This window comes from Mus caroli, unplaced genomic scaffold, assembly GCF_978045245.1.
Source record: "Mus caroli unplaced genomic scaffold, Mus_caroli_1 scaffold_7, whole genome shotgun sequence".
Lineage (NCBI taxonomy): Eukaryota > Metazoa > Chordata > Mammalia > Rodentia > Muridae > Mus > Mus caroli.
The window spans coordinates 110,881,386-110,901,843 of record NW_028227262.1 but is presented as its reverse complement, the minus strand read 5'-3'; the positions used below and the strand labels follow the sequence as shown (position 1 = coordinate 110,901,843).

The window sequence follows — 20,458 nt, the reverse complement described above, 5'->3', positions numbered from 1 at the left end:
TCCTAGCTGGGTAGGTTTGGTTTGAGAGCCTTTATATTCCTTGGATTTGACAGTGGAATGTGATGATGGAGAGGGCAGGAAAAGCTAAGCCCCACCTTCCTTCTCCATGTCTTAGCTGGGCTCCTCCAACGTGAGGGGTTTCAGATGCACTTATACTATGCAGCCCAGTCTCCTCTCCCTTGGGTAAATTAATCTATGCTTGGTAGGACAAATCCTCGAAGACAGTCCTCAGGCCTGGGTCCTATGTAAACAGATCTTAGCATGGAAGCCTATGTACCAGAAGGGAAGCCCAGGCAGAGTCTGCAAGGAGCCTCTTGCTCAGACTAAGGACAGTGCTGTGTACAGACACCCTAAGCCCACTGTAGGACCTGCTACTGTAAAAGCAGTAGATGGCAAATATCAGGATCTATCTTTTGAAACTGAACTTCTAATGGAAACAAAGCTGTAGAAGGAAAGCAAACTCTTTGTTGGGAATTCATTTGTTTTTCTCCTTAGCCTTCTTCACGCAAAGAGAGGCAGAAGTTAGCAATGGCTTCAGACTGAAGCTGTCTAGAAGGTGTTGTACCTCTAGAGGTTGTAAGGACTAAGGGTTAAAGGAGCAGGTGGGCTCTGAGTAAATGTTCACATATGTTTGGCCACATACACTTTAATGTTTGGGGGGATACTTGTGGGGGTAGGGAACTACTTTTAACTTGTTAGAAACTAAAAGGAAAGTGCCCCATGTAAAAGAACACAAATGTAAAGAGAATTTCAAGTGGAGTTAATGTCAAATTTCATAAAAATGTCAAGCCCTGTTTTTCTTTTTCTTTTTTTGTGGTGCTGCAGAAATCAAACAAATCCAGAGCCTTGTGTACACTAGGCACTTCCACTACTGAGCTATGTCTCTAGTCCTACAATGCTTTCTATACTTAGATTTTGTGCTGGATTTTATTTGAAAATTATTACCAATTCCTATGGCATACTTTTTTTAGATTTTGAGCTGCATATTTAACTGTGTGTGCATTTTCAGCAGTCCCTGTAGTGCCTCCTGGAAGTATGGTGGGGACATGCATGCACACGTAGGAGCCGGTGTCTATACTGATGACAACACCCAGCTCCAGTTTTCCCCACCATTATTCTTCCTGGCAGCTCCCTTACCACATTTCCACTGTCATCTCAGACACTACGAGCTCAGGCCCCGAGGGTCTCCTGCTGGAGGTCATGGCACCAATCTCTTCTTATCTGAATGGTCTTTCCCATCCTCTGATCAGTCACTGTTCCCCATGCCTCTGCCTTCCAACATCCCTAGAACAACGGGCTGTTTCTTCTTGTTCTCTGGTGCCCAGGACCTGTAAGCCCCTGGCCAGTGCTTCCCTGCTCTCGACTTCTCTTTCAGTACTTGGGCACAGGATCATTTTCTCTCTTTTAATTTTTAAAAAACATGTATGGGTGTTTTGCCTGCATGTTTGTCTGTGTACCATGTATGTGCCTAGTGCTCACAAAAGCTAGAAAAGGACACTGAATTTCCTGGAACTGGAATTACAGATGGTTATCACTGAGGGGATTCGGGGTCCCGCTTGAGGTTTAACTGGCCTGTTTGTTGGGGCAGTCTCCTGGCTAGCCTCTCACTTAAGCCAACTTCTCTGCATTGTGTCTGTCTCCGTGTGGCTCTCTCTGCTCTACCTTCCTGCCTGCTCCTGCTCTTCCTTCTGTCTCCTGTGTTTGTCCTTCTGCCTGGTCAGTCTGCCCCAGCTCTACCAGCTCTTTATTCTGCAGAAGGCCACATTCTTTACTCCTCCAGTTGGAATCAGTCAGCAGCAGGATGATACCCAGCCCACTTTCTGGGTTGCCTCTTGGCACTGAGGTCTGTGTGACTGTCCCCACAGCAGCCTGCCTTTCTGTTTTAGGCAGGTGAGGAAGAGACAAACATTTACATATCCTTCTAGCCTGTGCTGACCCAGCAACTGACAAGTGAGAACACGGGGACACACTTTTTCATAGCCAGTAAATATAGTACTTGTGGGTTACTACAACAGGTTATGTATGAGCCACAACATGGCTCTGGGAAGTGAACCCAGGTCCTTTGGAAGAGCAGCCAGTGCTCTTAACCACTAAGCCATCTCTCCAGCCTTGAATCATTCTCAAAGACCACTTTGCGCATTAGCACCCTGCTTTGTACGTAAGCATCTGTTTTTGATGAAGGGACCTTGGTATAGCTGTCTCGTATGAGGCTATGCCAGTGCCTGGCAAATACAGAAGTGAATGCTCACAGTCATCTATAAGATGGAACACAGGGCCCCCAATGGAGAAGCTAGAGAAAGCACCCAAGGAGCTGAAGGGGTCTGCAACCCTATAGGTGGAACAATAATATGAACTATCCAGTACCCCCAGAGCTCGTGTCTCTAGCTGCATATGTAGCAGAAGATGGCCTAGTCGGCCATCACTGGGAAGAGAGGCCCTTGGTATTGCAAACTTTATATGCCTTAGTACAGGGGAATGCCAGGGCCAAGAAGCGGGAGTGGGTGGGTAGGGGAGCAGGGCAGGGGGAGGGTATAGGGAACTTTTGGGATAGCATTTGAATTTGAAATGTATATAAAGAAAATATCTAATAAAAATGGGGGGAAAATTCCAGTAACAGCCTCATGAATGCAGTGTATGCATCTTGACCTGGTACCATTTGTTTTCTATAGACCCTTAGGTACCTTCCTAGTCTAGTTGTTTTCCTAGCCTACTGTGAATATGGGCTATTCACCTCATAGGAATCCTGTGGCCCACAGAGTTATCTCTGAGCCTCTGTGCTTTGGGGCCAGCCTTGGCACCAGGGCTCCAAAGCAGAACCTTCCCAGATAGTAGAGTTGAGCTATTCCTGTGTGTTCTTGTACAGTAACCTGTGACTGTGTGGCTCAACGCCTGCCACAGTGTGCTGGGCAGTGTGGTCAGCACCCTAACTGATGCCTCCTTGGGAGAAGGACTCGTGGGGGAGGACTTGTGGTCCTCTGCTTGTTTGCCTTACTGACTTTATGTGTGTAACCTGGATCTGGATCTGTTTTCAGCTCATGTACTGCTTCTCTAGGAGTGGAACTCATGTCATGATATGAGCACCAGTCCCCAGAGTGACCAGTAGGCATGCTAACCGTTTCCCTCAGTTTCTGATCCTGCTTAGGGATCAGCTGATGAACTTATGTGTGATGGTGTGGGTGATTTTTACCCTGTCCTCTGTGGCTCTAAGAGCTGTTTTGGATAACAAAGAGAAATAAGAAGAAAAAAAATAAGTTCACTGGTAACTTATGTCGCAAAGATAGGCCCAAGTGGTTCTTGGATGCAGTTGTAATAGACATTTCAATTGTTGACATCTCTAAGAACAGGATGTAAGCCTGACCTATAAGTTCAGTTAAAGTTCTTGGTAGAAGGATATATCCCTAAAAGAAGACACCTTGGAAATGTTAATAAAGAGGCTGACCTTAAGGATTAAACCAAGAACACGCAGGAAGTACTCCCTACTCAATGTTACTAATATTTTTTGAAAGTACATAGAAATTATGATGTAGTGGCCCAGCTTTCTCGAGACATAAACAATTACAGACTAGTGAGCACTTGGGAAAGTGCTAGTCTACTAGATATATGTTAAGAGCAACAAAGAACTCATTCTGTATCCTTCCACTAACATAAATCTGTAGGTAAATTTTGTTGTTTTAAACATTCAATGTTCAGGATGAGCAGAAGAACTCCAGGGTCCCGTGGAGTAAACACAGCACTGGGTTACTAGTGTACAAAGGGAGTTTTGTTGGACTTAGAGAGCAGAGGCTGTCTAGGAGGTACTGGCTGAGGATCTCCACAGGATTCATCTGTGAGTCAGTGTGTGTGCTTCAAGGGTACAGACCCTGACACCAGGCTGCTGGAGTCCAAGCCCAAACTACCTCATATGTACTAACGTGACCTTTGTTAAGAGGATTATCCACTTTATCTCAATGTCTTCCTCTAAATGACAGTGACAATATGTATTCCACATGGATGCCGGGAGGACTGAATGGTCCCATGCTGAGAAAAGTCTGACCCAATGCTTCCTGCCAGAACTGTGGTCACTTTGTAACAGTATCAGAGGAGGGGAAGCATGCCTTAGTGCTTAAGTCTAGGTTATAATCCGAATAATTTGTTTTTCTGATATATCTAATTAGGGTCTAACACTTCCAAGTTCAGATGATGGAGAGTTTTGCTCTCCGGATCTTAGTTTTGTAGGACAGCACTTCATCTTCTCAATGAAGGCCTACATCACACTAAGTTCACAGCCTTTTTTTTCTCTGGTCCTACCTATCAACCTTGCAGTTCTCAGTGTCATGGAGAAGGGAGGTGCCCTTACTTGGGACCTGCCATTGTGATTTTCAGTTTTGGTGATACTCTTTGGGACGGATGTGAGGCTATCATATCACAGGAAACAGAGGTGGGCTGCTCTGATGTGACAGGGAGCCACCCTATAGACCTCAGTCTGAAGGCTATAGAGAGATCTATACAAGGGCTGGTGGGGTAGGGGGAGTCACCTGACCTCATACATGATCTGAGGAGTGCCCGTCCCTGTGTGCTCTCTTACATAGATTGGTATTGGAAGGGACAGATGGCAGATGGGAACAAAGAATTTGAGGTTAGAGCGTTAGGATTAAGAGTCTCCTAAGGACTGATGGGAAAACAAGCTTCAAGGTAATGAAGAAAGCATCAGTGGTTGCTTTGAGAAGCTCTAGATGGAAAGGCCTTAACTTGAGGGCTAGTTGGAGGGCTGGTAAGAAAAGTCTTTGACCCTAAGCACTAAGGGTATATATAGAGTGTGAGCTTTTCACTGGACAGATAGCATCAGGAACACTGATGGCCTCCAGGGGGCAGCAGATTCCAGATGGCACTCAGTCCAAGCAGAGAGAGTTAGCAACTAGAATTCAAGCTAAGAGGGAACAGTCCAGTAAAGCCCGGTGAATAAGAGCAGTGCTAAAGGCAGGGGCCAGTGACTCCTCAGTGATGGGAGAGGAACAGCCAACAAAAGTGGACAGCCAACTGCGGCATTCACACAGTAGGTTTTCATACTTATTCCTCTGCTCTGAAGGGGTATGTCCTTATGCAGAGGTATGAACAACACAAAGGACACTGCTGTCATTACAGATTGGTATTAGGGCTGAAGAGTCTGGGAATGCTTCTTTGGGGGGACCTATAAGACTGGAAGATGGGAGTAGCGGTTCAAGCCTCTCAGAGTGTAGAGGTAGGTGAATTAGGTTGTGGAGAATCTTCATTCAGTAGCCATTTTCTGTCTGTATTTCAGACATCGTTCTATGTTGCTGAGCCTGCCAATCTGCAGAAGGTTGAAAATCCACGTGAAGGGAACCTCAGCTTCCTGTATCCCTTGGGAAAAGCTGCTAGAACTCCGGTGACAGACCTATGAGCTGGCTTTTCTATGACTTAGAGAATGAACAGGTTTTTTTTCTTCTGAATACAGACAGCATGGACACAGGGTGCAGGGAGGGACTCCTCTAGCTCTGGTTCTACAATTTCTTAGCAGGCTCTTTTCCCCACATTTGCTCAGAGGAAAACGGGAAGAGGCACCATCTCAGGAAACAGTCCCTGTAGTCAAAACAGAGACGTCTCCCCTTGGCTTCTTAAAAAAATGGCTGAAGAAGCAGGTACTTTAGCTTACAGGCCCAAAAGGACAACATGGGGAAGACTGTCGGGGTTTGGAGGGGGATATCTGGGATATCTGAGTCCTGATGGTTAGCCCCACCCACCTTTCCCTGGTGCCTGCTACTCACCTGGTTGTGGACAGTGGTCAGCTGGTTGTTAAAGGTCATGGTCAAGTTGGTGGATGTGCTGGGGGCCACGTGAGTGATGAAAGGTGTTTTGCTCTGGTTCACTGTGTCATACATATTCACCCGGCGCTTGCAAATCTCCATGTTTTGGAAACAAGATTTGACACTATATATGCAAAAGGTGGAGGCAGAGACACATGGACAAGAAAGAGGGTGAGGTGGGGGAAGGAGAGAAAAGAGAGAGAAAAAAACAGAATGGTTAATCCAGTAAGCAAAACAATCACTAAATATCTACATTAGCTTCAAATAGCCTAGCTTTCCCCAAGTGTGCTGCTGAACTGTCAGCACTGTGTGAGCAAATTTCCCATTGTCTTGTTGTCCTTTTTCTGCCCTGGATGGACAGACTCCCATATCACACACATGCTTCACTGCATTCCCCCCCCCCCCATTACCTTTTCTCACTGCTCATTCTAAGTGTAGTGCTTGACCAATGAGATAAACTCTCCAACCAAGGGCATTAGGAGCTGCTACAGCCCACTTGTGCCTTCCTAGGGACAACAGGTCCAGCCTCTCAGCATTCTAGCAACCCATGTGCTACTAGCACCATCTAGAGGTCAGCCAAATAATTCTCCCATCCAGGGTCATGAACTTAGGCTGACTTGTCTCACTGGAACCTGTCACGCAATGAAAACAATGATAATGGTTACTAATTTTTACTGAGAGCAGTGATGTGTTTGCAATCTCCTATTCAGTCTTGCACCACCCACAAGACAGAATTAAAATCATTGTTCCAATTTTACCAGTGAAGCCAAAGGTCTAAGACAGATAATGTGCCAGACAGATAATCACTAATTGGCAATTCACACCCTTCCTTCTCTTCTACACATTCCTAACTTCCTTATTCCTTCCTTTTGTCCTAATTCTTGTCTAGTTCCATGAAGTAGAATTCTCTCCTCGATTTTCTTCCTGAATCAAAACTAACCCTTAATTACAAAGGCATTAAAGGAGTACAGGTCCCGGCATGAAGGCCTTTAGTGGCCTCTGCCAATTCCAGCTCCTAAGCATCCACTGTGTTCTACTCACTTCATATGCTGCTCCTCATGTGCTTCTGCCTCTTCTGTTTCTATGGTCACTTTTGCTTAAGTGCTAATATTTAAGACAAAGCCTCATTTAATCTATGATTTAAAATGTCTGTTGCAATAACTGGATAAAACAAGGTAACACTTTTCTATCACTGTATACTACAGGTATGCTCTATTTTGGACAAAATGGATGTTTGTAGGCTATCCCAGAATATTATTTTCATGAAAGATACATTCCAAATATCAGAAATTGAATCTAGTCATGACCCAGAGAGTCCTACTTCTTTCTAAGTTAATGACTATTTACACTGGCCACTCGATACACAATGCATGGTGAGTAAACTGGTAGTCCTAGAGAGAAGAGAAAACATGCTCATTGGTAGACAACAGCACACCCGAAGGTCCTGGTGAGTACCAAGTGCATGCTGCATGCTTTCACATTGACCTGAAGATGATAAAATGATGTGGATGCATTCTTTTTGGGATGCATTTAAAGCATTCAATGATTTTATCATGGTTCAATGTATAGTTTTCAGGCTCTAGAGGTTTTTTTTTTGTTGTTGTTGTTTTTTCTACAATGGGCTAAAATTTGACTGTTAGGATAAGACAAACATTTTTACTTTGAGTTAGTTTATGAAACAACTGGCTTTTACAAATATGTACACCAAAATCTTGGTGTAGAGAAATGAGTGGTTTTGCTTTTACCTGCAAAACCTTATGTTAGAGCAGCTTAAGCCCAGGCCCACGGGTGGGGTCCACAGCAGGCTGGGTAGGCCTGAAGGCTTGTTCCCACTCTAGAGCTCTTCAGGGTCTTCCTGGAACCTACAAAGATTCAGCCCACTCTCAGGTAGCCTAGGGGTAACCTGCCTTTCCCTAGGGCTGACCTTCTAAGTTCTAAATTGCCATTGCTCCTAGTGAAACACTCTAGGAAGCTTCCTTACTAAACAAAGAACAGAGCCCTGCTCATCTAAGTGCCCAGGCTTTGGGTGACTGACAGGGCAGATGGCCAATAGGAGCTCTCTGAAGCATCTGTCTCCCTGATCCCCCACCTCACTGTTTCCCTATCATCTTTCTTTATTCCTAAAGTTAGAAAGGCTGGCTTTGTGGGGATTTGCCTTTCTTCCCGTGGGACAGACTGACACCTTCTTAACTGCCTCCTGTTGAGAAACAGCATAGGTGTTATACTTTGAGTTTGGAAGGACTGTGTGCAGAGTCCCTCTTTGCACTAGGACTTGACTGTTTCAAATGTTCCCTGAATTAAAGAGATACTGTCTGGTCTTGCTGTGCAAGTTGACTTACTTCACTAACTGCTATGGAAAAGAACTGACTTAAAAGATACACTTTATGGTGGTTGTGGCCCACTTGTTAAGCTGGGAGAGGTTGGGAAACTCAGCCTGGAAACTCAGTCAAATTTAATTTTGGTCATAATGTTGCTGACTGTGGCCTGCAAATATCTATCTCCAGGCTCTTCTCACAGCAGTCCTTATCCCAGGTCCTGAAAGAGCCTTTCCTGAGCATGCTGCTGTCCCTGCAGAAATTCGAGGATGTGGATCTATTCTCTCATGTCCCAGTGCATCACAGCTAAGGTTAAGGTGATATCACCCACTTCCCGTTCACAGAAGACCCATTCTCTTTCTCTCATTCCCAGAGGCCTTTCCACCAGGTTGGTCTTCCTCTCCAAGCTATTTTCTGAGTGCCATGACTACTACTTCAGTAGCCATCCTGATAACCTGTCAAAACCTACATTTCCTACCTCAGGACCTTGCTCTCACCCTTACCATTCCTTCCTTGGGCTGTCAGCTCTGGACCTGTTTCTTAAGACAAGCTCAAGCACCCTGTTTCCCTGGCCTCCTTCCCCACCCATTTGACTATAACTATAACTATTACCATAACTCTCTCTAGAGTTGAGCAGAGGACACTCATTGGGATCTATTGAGTTTCCTTTCCCTTAGGTGAACCTTCAGTAGCTTCCATTTGGGATTATAATTACTATATCACCAGCATCTTCAACTTCCTCATCCATTTCTCATTCTCTCTGAGCAACTTGGCAGCAAATTCAACCTGGACAAACCCAACTGTTTTCTCTATGCCTTTACTTACACCATCAATTTATGCTTGGACCCAAGTGTTCAAAGCTCTTCCTGCTTCCTTCCCTCTCCTAGGACTACAGCACTTGTGTATTCCTGCACACCCACCTTTCTCCTATATTTCTCTGGTTAGTTTGCTATCATGTTCTGCTCCAGTTACCGGGACCAACACTCTCTCTATCCCTCTCCCCCTTCCCCTCTCCCTCTCTATGCCTTCCTCTCTCCCTCCCTCACATATCACTTTTCTTATTTCTCTTTGTTTCTTTCTTAACATCCCTTTTTGCATGTGTATATGTATGGGAGCATATTCGTGTTTGTGGATATGTGGGCGTGCATGTAGAAGTCAAAGGTTGACATAGTAATTTTTTTTTTATTCCTAAAAAGATTATGTGTTTCTGCCTGCATGAATTTATGTGCATCATGTGTGTGCAGGTGTCTGAGAAGGTCACAGGGTACTGGAACCTCTGGAGCTAGAGCTGCAGATGGCTGTGAGCTGCCTGAGGTGGATACTGGGAGCTGAACCCAGGTCCTTCACAAGAGCAGCAAGTGCTCTGAATTGTTGAGTCATCTCTCTAGCCCCCAAGTCTTTCCTTGCTTTAACTTAATTTAAAAAAAAAATCTATTATGTGTATGTGTGTTTTGCTATGTGTTTGTCTGTGTACTGCATATTTGCCTGGTGTTCAGACAGGCCAGAAGAGGGCACTGGATCCCGAGACAAAAATTATGGTAGTTATGGACAAGTACCATGTAGGTGTAGGGACTAGAATCCAGATCCTCTGGGAAAGCAGAGCTACCATGGAGCCATCTCTGTGGCTTCCCTGAGTGCCTTGCCTGATTACCCTTCAAGTAGTCTAGCTAGCGTGTTTGCCACTGGGATCCTCTATCTTTACCTCTTGAGCTCTGGGATTATAGGTAGACCACCTGACATTTACAGACCAATGGGGATCCAACAGCAGTCCTCACATCTGTATGACAAATGCTTTATCCACTGAGCCATCTCTCCAGCCACTTATCATGTTCTACATTGTAAAGCCACCTTGTTCTCAACAGATGATGTCATCATCTACTTCTGAGACAGAAGCTGTCTGACAGGAACTCCCTCAACTTTCCTCTGCTATCCTGTGCACCTGCTGACACCCACGTCTCTCCCACCATATCATCTTTTAGTGACAGGGTCCATCTCTCCACTCAGCAATAAACACCAACTCCACAGAAACTGCTCACAAGTAAGTACCTTTGGCCTTGAATCTCTCATTTGCTACCAGACTCTTCCCATTAGTATTTGCTTAAATTTCCTCACGCTTCAAAAACTTCCTTTAGTCCAATGGTTCTCAACCTTCCTAATGCTATGACCCTTTAATACAGTTCCTCATGTTGTAGTGACCCCCAACCATAAAATTATTTTCATTGCTACTTCATAACTGTAACTTTGCTATAGTTATGAATCATGATGATATCTGATATGCAAGATGGTCTTAAGTGACCCCTGGGAAAGGATCTCTTGAGCCCCAAAAGGGTTCCCAGTCAGGCTAAGCATGGATCAGAGCAGCCATTCTCAAGCTCTGCTCTCTCCACAGCCCTCATTTCTTCCTTCCTTTTCACAGTCTCACTTCTTGTAGTCTATTTCTCTGCTCTCACTTTATCTTTCAACCTGCCCAATAAGTTTCTGCTTGGAAATGGCTGTCCCTAAGTAAGAGAATTGCAAGATCTCAGACACTTTTTTCTAGATTACTGATATGGCAGCGGGTTAGATCTGCATTCAACACGAGTCCAACTAGCCATTCACCTGCTTCTCAGTCCTTTAACTCGCTGCACTGTGCTCTGATAGAAGACAAAATCCTTCCTGAGCATGGCTTGCTCTAGCTTACTTCTGCAGCCTCGGCATGTTGCCCCCTATTCCTAGGTCTGGTGTTCAGTCATGCTGGAGAGTTCACACAGGCAGTGCCCTGACTTCTCACACTCATCTTTTCCCTCACCCTTTACAGGTTATATTCTTGGGTCTTCTGGCCTGCTGAGCAAGCTCCTTGTTGGATGGACTCATCATACTGCATTCCTTTCTTGGTAACAGCCATTGTCTTCTATCTTCTTCCCTGAAGACCATGGCTTAGCTGGAAAGTACACAGTCTACTTTGTTCCTCATTGTACTCCAGTGCCTGGTACAGCCCACAGTATGCCAAAGAAATGAAGCAAGCTAGACAGTTCACTCTGGGACAGTTTTGGGACTAACCTTTGGCACTGATGCTAGATTGCTTTAGAGCACTGCTGTTTTGCCCACTTCCCTTTGTGCGTTGATATCCAAGTTCATCTGGCCTCAAAGTCCCCATGTTCCACCATTCCCTTCTTTTTGGTACAAACTGTACTTCAGCCCAACCTCGCCCCACAAGTGCTCTAAGTGCTTTGATGAAAAGGAGATCCTGATTTTGCTTATGTGCTGTATCTATAGCTGCTTTCAGCTATAACTGAGAACGGAGATGCAGCATAGGAACCAGAGGGCTACAAAGCCTCAAATATTTCCTATCTGGGTCTTTAAGTGTTGTCCTTGGTACAAAGCACAAGTAGGACACTTACTGAGTACTATGGGGAAAATCAAGCAGATGTGTCATGGTGACAAAGGGGTGGTTCAGAGTTTCAATGGGAGTGATTCTCTTATCAGCATCTATGGTCAGCATCTTCTTTAACAGGTCAATGAACTCCCGTCGGTCTGCCTTCTCTACTAACATGTCACTCCCTTCCAAATCAGTTGTCATGTTCACCTGGAAGTAAGCGGGGACAGGTGAGTAAGAGCCGCAGTATATCATCTGATCTCAAGCTCCCCATCCCAGGTGCCAGAGGGTAGACTGCTACCCATGGTCCTGTGTGCTGCTACTGTCCATGGGTGATGGCCTCTTATATGCTAGGAACAGAATGGCTGCGGGAGTCAGGTACCAGGTAGGGGTCGGGGCAGAAAGAGGCCACCATGGTTGACACCTGCACATACATCCCAGTGGACAAGGCACAAAGCTGCTCCTGTTTTAACTGGCCACAGTAAAGTGCAGCTTTCATCACACTTTATTAAAAATAACCTCAGGATGAAGGGTTCTGGAGGCCGATTGCATAACAGTGTGCATGCACTTAATTCTCCTCAATCTTACGTTTAAAAAAAGGCTAAGGTGAGACATTTTATGCTATATGTGTTTTTGTCACAAGCACACGACAACAACAACAACAACAACAACAACACACACACACACACACACACACACACACACACACACAGAGAAAGCTCTAAGATAAAGCAGTAGAAAAAGAAAAGATGGGGAAAAGTGTGTACAACCTCTGGAGAAGAAAAGAGCCTGGGTTCCCTCTTCCTTCATCTTTACGACATCACCCTTCCCTTGGTCCCTAACTGGGACTAGAATGATTTTGGTCCCTGTGTTCCCTGCAGTTGCCTCTGGCCAGGGAAGAGAGTGCAGCTGAACACAGGACTTTTCTCCTAAAGGCAGGTCTCTACTAGCATGGCCTCTGAAAGGCTTGGCTGCCTTCCTTCCTTCCTTCCTTCCTTCCTTCCTTCCTTCCTTCCTTCCTTCCTTCCTTCCTCTTTCTTTCTTTCTTTCTTTCTTTCTTTCTTTCTTTCTTTCTTTCTTTCTTTCTTTCTTTCTTTCTTTCTTTCTTTCTTTCTTTCTCTTTCTTTCTTTCTTTCTTTCTTTCTTTCTTTCTTTCTTTCTTTCTTTCTTTCTTTCTTTCTTTTTCTTTCTTGTTTTTCAAGAGGGGCTCTGGAAAGCAATTTCAGTTTCCACAGACCATCTAAGCTACTGATCAGCTGACAAGTGTACTTTACTCAGAACCAGGCTACACTCATCTGTGCTAAGTGTTTATTGAGCTACAGCTTTGTGTCTCAGTGTTTAAAAGGAACAATCATTCTGGGTTGCTCAGAGTTTGGACTAGTCTCTAACTAAAAGTACCTGAAGATCTTGAATTATCTGTGATCAAAAGGTAAGGAAGGTCTGTAGTCGCTGCTCGTGAGCTGACAGTGACTGAGTGTAATGGTCTGAATTGGGCTTCCCTAAAGGCTAAATCCAAGTCCTAATCTGTGGAAGCTATGAATGTGACCTTGTTTAGAAATAGGGTCTTTGCAGATATAATCACGTTAGGATGAGGCCATATTGGATTAGGATGGTCCTGAACACAATAATCAGTGCTTTTATAGCAGAGATCTGACAGTGGGAGCAAAGATGACACAGGGATAACAGCCATGTGGAGGGTAAAGCTGGATTAGAGTGACGCAGCTGCAAGTAAGGAATGCTGAGGCTGCCAGAGCCTCGGGGAGCCAAACACATGGATGCTGTCCACTAAGGCCTTCAAAAGGACTGTGGCCCTGAGGACCCTGACACCAGACGGTTTTAGCCTCCAGAGCTCTGAGAGAATACATTTGTGTTGTCTTATGCCCTCCAGCTCACCCTATCTTGTTATGTAGGCCCTAGGAAATGGACACACTGACTCATGGGCATCAACTCCAATATACCAATGGGCTGTAGGTCACAGCTCTGGAGCCAGTGCCTGCCTAGCACATGCAAGGCCCTAGGAACAGGTGAACATGAGGTTCCTGGTAAAACACCGAAGTACCTACCCCCCCACCCCCCCCACCCCCAATTTGGGTTGTCTGTCTTCTACCTGAAGACTTGTTACTGGACCTTGGCAACTCTCATAATTATTGAATGTCAGGTGCTCTATTTCTAGCCTAAGAGCCTGCTTAGCTTCCAAATCCCAATGCTTTGATAGTACTTATTATATTTAAGCTGTATTAGGATTCAGGCCCCTTTAGCATCAGTAAGGTTGGCCACTACCTTACAAACAAGAAGTAATACAACGGAGCTAATTTTTATAAAGAGTTGGTTTCTGAGACCAAATGGTTTCTTACTAAGCCTGTCATATGATTGTTCATAAGCAAAGGTAATGAGCACAGTTAAGTATATCACTGCTGGTGGGTTTATTTTTTATTTTCATTTATTGGTTTTAACCAAAAAACAGGGTTTCTCTACATATCTCTAGCAGTCCTGAAACTCACTATGTAGACTAGGCAAGCCTCAACCTCAGAGATTCCACTTGCTTCTGCGTCCCAGAGTGGTGGGACTGAAGGCATGCCCTGCCCTGCAGCTGTTGTTTTGTTTTGTTTTGTTTTTTAAAGGGCCTATACTACATATTCACTCACAGAGCTTACCTGGGCCATATCATCCAAACAGTTGAAAATGTACTTTCTTGCTTCTTTTGACTTAATCCCCGTCTCTGCTTCATGGTCATCTGGTGTCTATCGGAGAAAGTGAAACCTGGTTGGTCAGAGGCACCCTCAAGTCACTGAATCTCAAGCTCCTGGGCTCCTGCTTCCACCCATGGTCCTTTCTCACTTTGCAGAGGAGGATACTTTGGTTTCTCTGCTATTTCCCATGTTCTTTCCTTTTAGGAAGAGGATAGTCCATATGGTAGCCTAGAGCTTGGGGCACTGGTCCTGTTTATCCATGGACAGTGGGTTCCTTAAGAACAGAGTGTGGCTGCTTCATCTGTTTAGCACGAAGCAGTCATGAAGGATCATGAGATTAAATCCCGGAAATTCAACGGTCTTCCCATGGGACACAGTCTCTCACACAGCAATGAGTCAAGAAGCAGGTGTTTTCAATCATTCAGATCCTGCAACACCCTGTATTCACAACTCTATCCTACATCCCCATTTTGCTGGCCAGATTAAAGTCATCAATTTGTAAATACCAAAAGCTCATTTTTGTCTTTCCTTCTTTCACTATTAGGCCACCAGTAGAAGTGAGGGAGTGTTTTTCCTACCTTTAGCCTCCACAAAGGATACGGTGAGTCTGTGTCACGGTTGAAAAACCTAGTTGTCTTTGTCCCTGCACTTAATAAATATTCAGCTGGTAAACCCTGTGTTTGTGAAATATACCGAATCTGCAAGAAAAGATGAGAAAGAGGTCAGGGCTTTTCCTGTCATGGTACATATGGTATACTGATGGCTCTAGTGGCTTTGAGAAAAATGGAATTAATTTTAGAGGAACAAGAAGTAAAAAGAAAGAAGAAACACAGAGAGAGAGGGGGGGAGAGAGAAGGGGGAGAGAGAGGGGGGGGAGAGAGAGGGGGGGAGAGAGAGGGGGGAGAGAGAGAGAGAGAGAGAGAGAGAGAGAGAGAGAGAGAGAGAGAGAGAGAGAGAGAGAGAGAGAGAAGAGAAGAGAAGAGAAGAGAAGAGAAGAGGAAGCCAGGATAAGTCTAATAAGTTAATAAGGCAGGTTCTAAGTAAGATGGTAATCTAAGGTTTTCTGGATGGAGAGTGAAGTCACATAGAGAATTCCTGTGTCACCCAGACCTACCTGATCATACTCAGAAGCACCTGGGTATAATGGCCAGCCCAGGAACAGTTCAGCAATGACACAACCAAGGGACCACATGTCAATTGCCTCACAGAATGGCAAACCAAGGATGATCTCAGGGGCCCTGGAGAGGAAGAATGGAAAGAACCATCAGTGATCTGGAAACACAGTAGCTATTTCTGTATGAATTCTGGGGTACCTGTGTGGGGTCTGTGGTCTCGAGAGAGCTCTGCATTGCAGAGACTCTCCATTCTTTGGCTTTGTTATCTAGTTAGAAGAGGATGTAGTTAGCTTGCAAGTGCCGAGCGAGTAAGGGTTGGTGGGTGGCAGTACAACAGACCTACAGTGAAGCCTGTCCGTGGGCATCACCACCATCACATTCTGACCACATGAGCTCATGACCTGATAACCACACCACAAATGGTAGGAAGTTAGCTTTTGTAGCTGAACATCTCGAATTCTTTATAAAGATTGCCTAATGTTTAGGAAGGAATTCCGAAAGTCTACTTACAGGAATATGTAAAAATAGCTGCTCTCACTTAAAATAAGGCAATTAAGTCCAATATCCACTCATCCCAATGATCTTTGTCCTACATTTCTTCAAGGAAACACTACTATTACTTTTCCCATCTGTGTCTAAAAGGTTGATCTCTATAAAAGTTCTTTAATGTTACAACTATAGAACCCCATTCATGAATAGATCATCTTGAGAGTCAACCAGAATTCTACTATAAACAGTCCACTCCTGGTTGTAGGAGCTAATGTCTCTGTAAATGACAGACAAGGTCACATAGAAATTTCAAAGGCATTTTAAAGAGAAAGTACACATGTATTTGGTAACCAAGATCAGACCACAAAGTCTTTCTTTTAAGTTTTATTCATGTGCATGTGCATCTGTGTGAAAGACTGTCACAAATGTGGGGCAAGAGGGCACTAAGTCCCTTGGAACTGGAGTTAGAGGCAACACTAAATCAAGGGACAAAAGATTACAAACATGCGTGATATAAACACAACCATGAGAAGGCATGTACCACAGCACACACCATACTTCAGCAGTTTCAACTTTGGAAAAACAAAACAGAATGCAAGGACAAAGCTAATAAACAGAAGCAAGCCTCAAGCACACATCTTTCCTTAATCCTCTCCAAGTGTTACCAAGACTATCTGCTTCCTCCATACCCCATTTCTCAGAGCAATGGCCTCCTAAACGTTCCCGCCTCTCCACTGCACCCCAGCTTCTTAACCTTGTCTGAGATGCTCCTACACTCACGTGCCACACTAGAGGGATCAGGATGGCCTGTGCACTGTCGTAGTCTTGGTCAGCATCTCAGCTCTGTGTCTTGAGAGCTGCCTCTCTTCTGTACAACTGCCCATTGCTCCTGCTTTGTTAGGCCTGGCTTCCTAGGTGCCACTTTCCCATACCCAAATTTCTTGCCTGTCTATACCCTTTGCTAGAGCATCCTCCTTCTTTGTCCAAATGCTCTATGTACCATCTTCTCTTCTTTTCTTTCTATTCTTCCCCTACATGACTATCATGGTTTTGTGTTTATCCTGAATGATACACTGGGTTGGGGGATATAGCTCAGGGGTAGTGTACTTGCCTAGTATGCACATGGTCCTAAGCTCAATCTCCAGTATTATAAAGCAGGTATGTTGGACTCTTATTTAGAAATAGGGTTGTTGTAGGTTTAATTAGTTAAGATGAAGCTCTATCATAGAAGGTGGGTCCTAGTCCAATATGACAGGTGTCTTTATTGGGACAGGGACATTTTGCCTCAGACACTGACAAGATGGCCATATGATGACAGAGGTGGAGACTGCATCTATGTGCCACAAGCCAAGGAGTACCTACATCCACAAAAAGCTAGAGAAGGCAGGGAAATATCCTCTCCTCCATCCTTAAGGTCCAGTTAACATCTTTACTTTCCACTGTTTGCCTTTCCACTGTCATTTCAAGTCACTTTTCTACTGCAACAGGCTCTGGTGCCAGCAGTGTCTTTTCAACTTCCAGAATACCTTAAGCACCTTCTGGACCAGTAGGCTTCAGGTAATGTGGTTGCTTCTGCCTCCGTGCTTGCCCCATGGCTCTCAAACAGCTTCCTCCTCATCCTTCACAGCTCTGCTTAATTGTCACCACCATAGACAGACCTCCTCTGACACCAGTTAGTTGCCATCTCCAGCACCATAAATGTCACTTTATAGCACTTTCCCCAATAACATCCTTTCTGTCTCTCTTCCTCTACAAAGCCCGTGAGGGCAGCCCAGTGCTTGACATTTAGTTGCCACTTGGTCAATACATACATGTTGATTGAATACACCATATTAAATATAAGAAGTGTGAAACATGAGTTAGGGTGGGAGCTCTGTGCAGTGCAGACAAAGGAGAAGGAAGGGGTAAGTCTTCATAAGGAACTAAGTCTGGGCCCTGGTACAGGAGGACTCAGCTACAGATAGCAGGCACTGAGGCCCAAAGGGGCATGTGTGTACCAGCCCATGCTCAGTTGCACAGACACCTGAGCAAGGGAGATGGGAGGAGAGCCTGTGTGTTTATCTGCAGATGGTTCACCAAAGACTTACAGCAAGAAAGGTGAGGTGTGGAAACCTGAAATTGGTGCCAAGGTCTCTCACGGTTACGATTTCACCCGTCTTTTTTATTTTGGGGTGGGGTGGGGTGTCACTGTACCTCTAAAGTAGATCGCTAAACTATACCATGAAGTTGTATGCCATGCTCGGCTTTCACCGGTACTAGGTAAATGAAGTAGTCCTCAATTCATGCTTCTATTATAGTTACTAACTCAGCTCTTGCTTTTGGTCTCAGCCTTCCTTTTCATGTCTCAAAGGATAAGTTCCTTTTCTCTGTGCATACGAAACCTATTTTTGAACTATTTTTCCCCTTCCTATCCCTTCCAGTCTTCCTTACTCAAATATATGCTGCTCACTTTGCATCTACTATCTACACCAGTAGATCAAGATGTAAATATGAATGGCAGACTGGTGCAAGAGATATTAACTAAGCAGCTGCTGCCTCAAAGAACTATCTTAAAGAAATCTCTCTGATTAGATTATTTAGGACACTAAAAACCCTTTGAACATTCATGAAGTGTCAAATAATTACATCCAAGATAGAGAAAATATCTTCTTATATCCTAACATGGCACTAAAAGTTCTTGTTTTCCTTCCTTTTATTCATGGCAGGGAGAGATGTCTCATTGGCTAGCTCACTATACAGCTCTGGCTGGCTGTGTAGTGTGTTTCTGAAACTCACAGACATCTGCCTGCCTTTACCTCTTGAGTGCTAGGATTAAAAGTGTGCACCACATGCCTGGTTAAGTTGTAGCTTCTAATAATAATAATAATAATAATAATAATAATAATAATAACAACAACAACAACACCTCTGTCATTTTTGACCCATCAACAACACATTTGCCTATCTGTCTCTTTTTAAATCTATAAGAATATGGTCTGGGTCTCATTTATCTTAGATTCCAAGCTAGGTACACTGGCGCTGCTCTTTCAATAGCTGTTTGAGGCCCCAGGAAAGAAAGATACTTGTCAGGCTAGTGAGGAGGCTCAGCAGTGAAGGTATCTGTATTTATAGCAACCTGAGTTTGATCCCTAGAATCTAGGTAAAGGTGAGAGGAGGGAATTGACACAAAGTTGTCCTCTGACTCTATGTGCATGGTATACGCAGCACTAATAATAATAAACTTTATTTGAAAAGAACCCACTTCTCTCTTTGGATGCCTGCAATCTTTGGGGACATGTGTGTACTTTGCTGTGATTTTTTACATACCTTGTTCCTGTGATGCTAGACTCCAAGGCTCTGAGTTCATGAAGGCTCCCTCAAAAGTCAATTCTAAAGTTTTTTTTTTTTTTTTTTTTTTTGTCTGTTTAGCTTCCCTGTCAGTAGCTGCAGAAACGCCCACTCTTTCCTGAGGCATACTCTGACCAGGTCACTCCACACTGGGCTTTGGCTTCAGCTGCACTCGGTCTCTTACTTAAATGTTTAGCCATTCAGTGTTACTATGTGCCAGGCACTATGCTGGGGCTCAGGAGCAAACAATAAATCAAAGCCTGGGGGCCCTTGGAGGTCACTATCTAGTTAGAGGCAGCTTCATGCAGACAGCACAGGTATACCACATGGAATGTGTACATATTACATGAAGAAGGGCAAACTGGGCGAGGAAAGACAAGAGCTGGGGGCTTCCCATGAGAGGTCTGAGCTAACCTTGTACCTGGCAAGGCAGTGAGTATTCCTCCCCCATGTCACTGCTGTATCACCAGTGCCTAGGCCGTGGACGGTTCCCAATATACATTTCTAGAAGGGACAACTGTGGCAACAGCAGCACCCAGCAGCTCCCTCTGGAGGCTGGCGACATCACCCTGGCAACACTATGACAAGAGACACTCTGCTTTGGCTCTTCCAGATTTGGGAGGCTTGAGGTCACATTCCATGGAGGTTGTTTTTGTCCTCAGAGTTGTGCCAGTACAAGAAGGACCCTGGGTACATGGATCTCTGTTCTGCAGATCACTCAGCTGACAGCTGCTCTATACTTACACTGCCATGGTGCCACCTCATGTAACCATTTTAAAGAATCTCACTACTATTTTGGGGCATCAAAAATACTTTAAACACATTCATGAAGTGTCAGACAAAACTGCACCTAAGAAAGAGAGTGACTATTCCTTTCCAACATGACCCTCATAAGATACCATACATTCCATTTTCTATGGGAGGTTAGAAAAACAACTGTCACTTTCAACACATCAATGACTGAAGCTTTGTTATTAGCTCCACTGCTCTCTTGACAGTGCACATAAGGAATAAGTTATTCTTCGATCAGTCTAGACCACGTGACCCTGCAGAGGCTGGCTTCCAAGAGAGGTGTGAAGACTGCAGCCAGGAGCCCAGTGCACATGGGTCCAATCCTAGTATTTTTAAGTACTGGCCATATACCTCATTCTAGAAGGAGGGGCCTGAAAGAAGGTTAAATAGAGCATGGCAGGAAGTACCTCACAAAAGTTCTAGGACAATCAAGCAATTCTAAATAACTTAGCTATTATCTGACTTAATCTATATGGCAGTAATCAAACAAAAAGAATACCCCTTTTCTGGTGTTCTTTTTTGGTGCTCTGGATCCAACCCAGGGTCTTGCTCATGCTAGGAACATGCTGCTGTC

General features: G+C 44.5%; 1 protein-coding gene across 5 annotated transcripts in view; it reads right to left on the bottom strand.

Annotated features, from left to right (window-relative positions):
* Nucleotides 1-20,458, bottom strand: part of Hipk2 (homeodomain interacting protein kinase 2) — a 193,343-nt gene that overhangs the window by 42,704 nt on the left and 130,181 nt on the right. For all 5 annotated transcript variants that reach the window (XM_085840688.1, XM_085840689.1, XM_085840691.1 and 2 more), the window contains exons 3-7: nt 15,276-15,399; nt 14,740-14,859; nt 14,126-14,212; nt 11,497-11,681; nt 5,763-5,925 (exon numbers count right to left, since the gene is read on the bottom strand). In XM_085840688.1, coding sequence (XP_085696814.1) covers nt 5,763-5,925; nt 11,497-11,681; nt 14,126-14,212; nt 14,740-14,859; nt 15,276-15,399 — 679 coding nt within the window. The remainder of the gene's footprint in view (nt 1-5,762; nt 5,926-11,496; nt 11,682-14,125; nt 14,213-14,739; nt 14,860-15,275; nt 15,400-20,458) is intronic.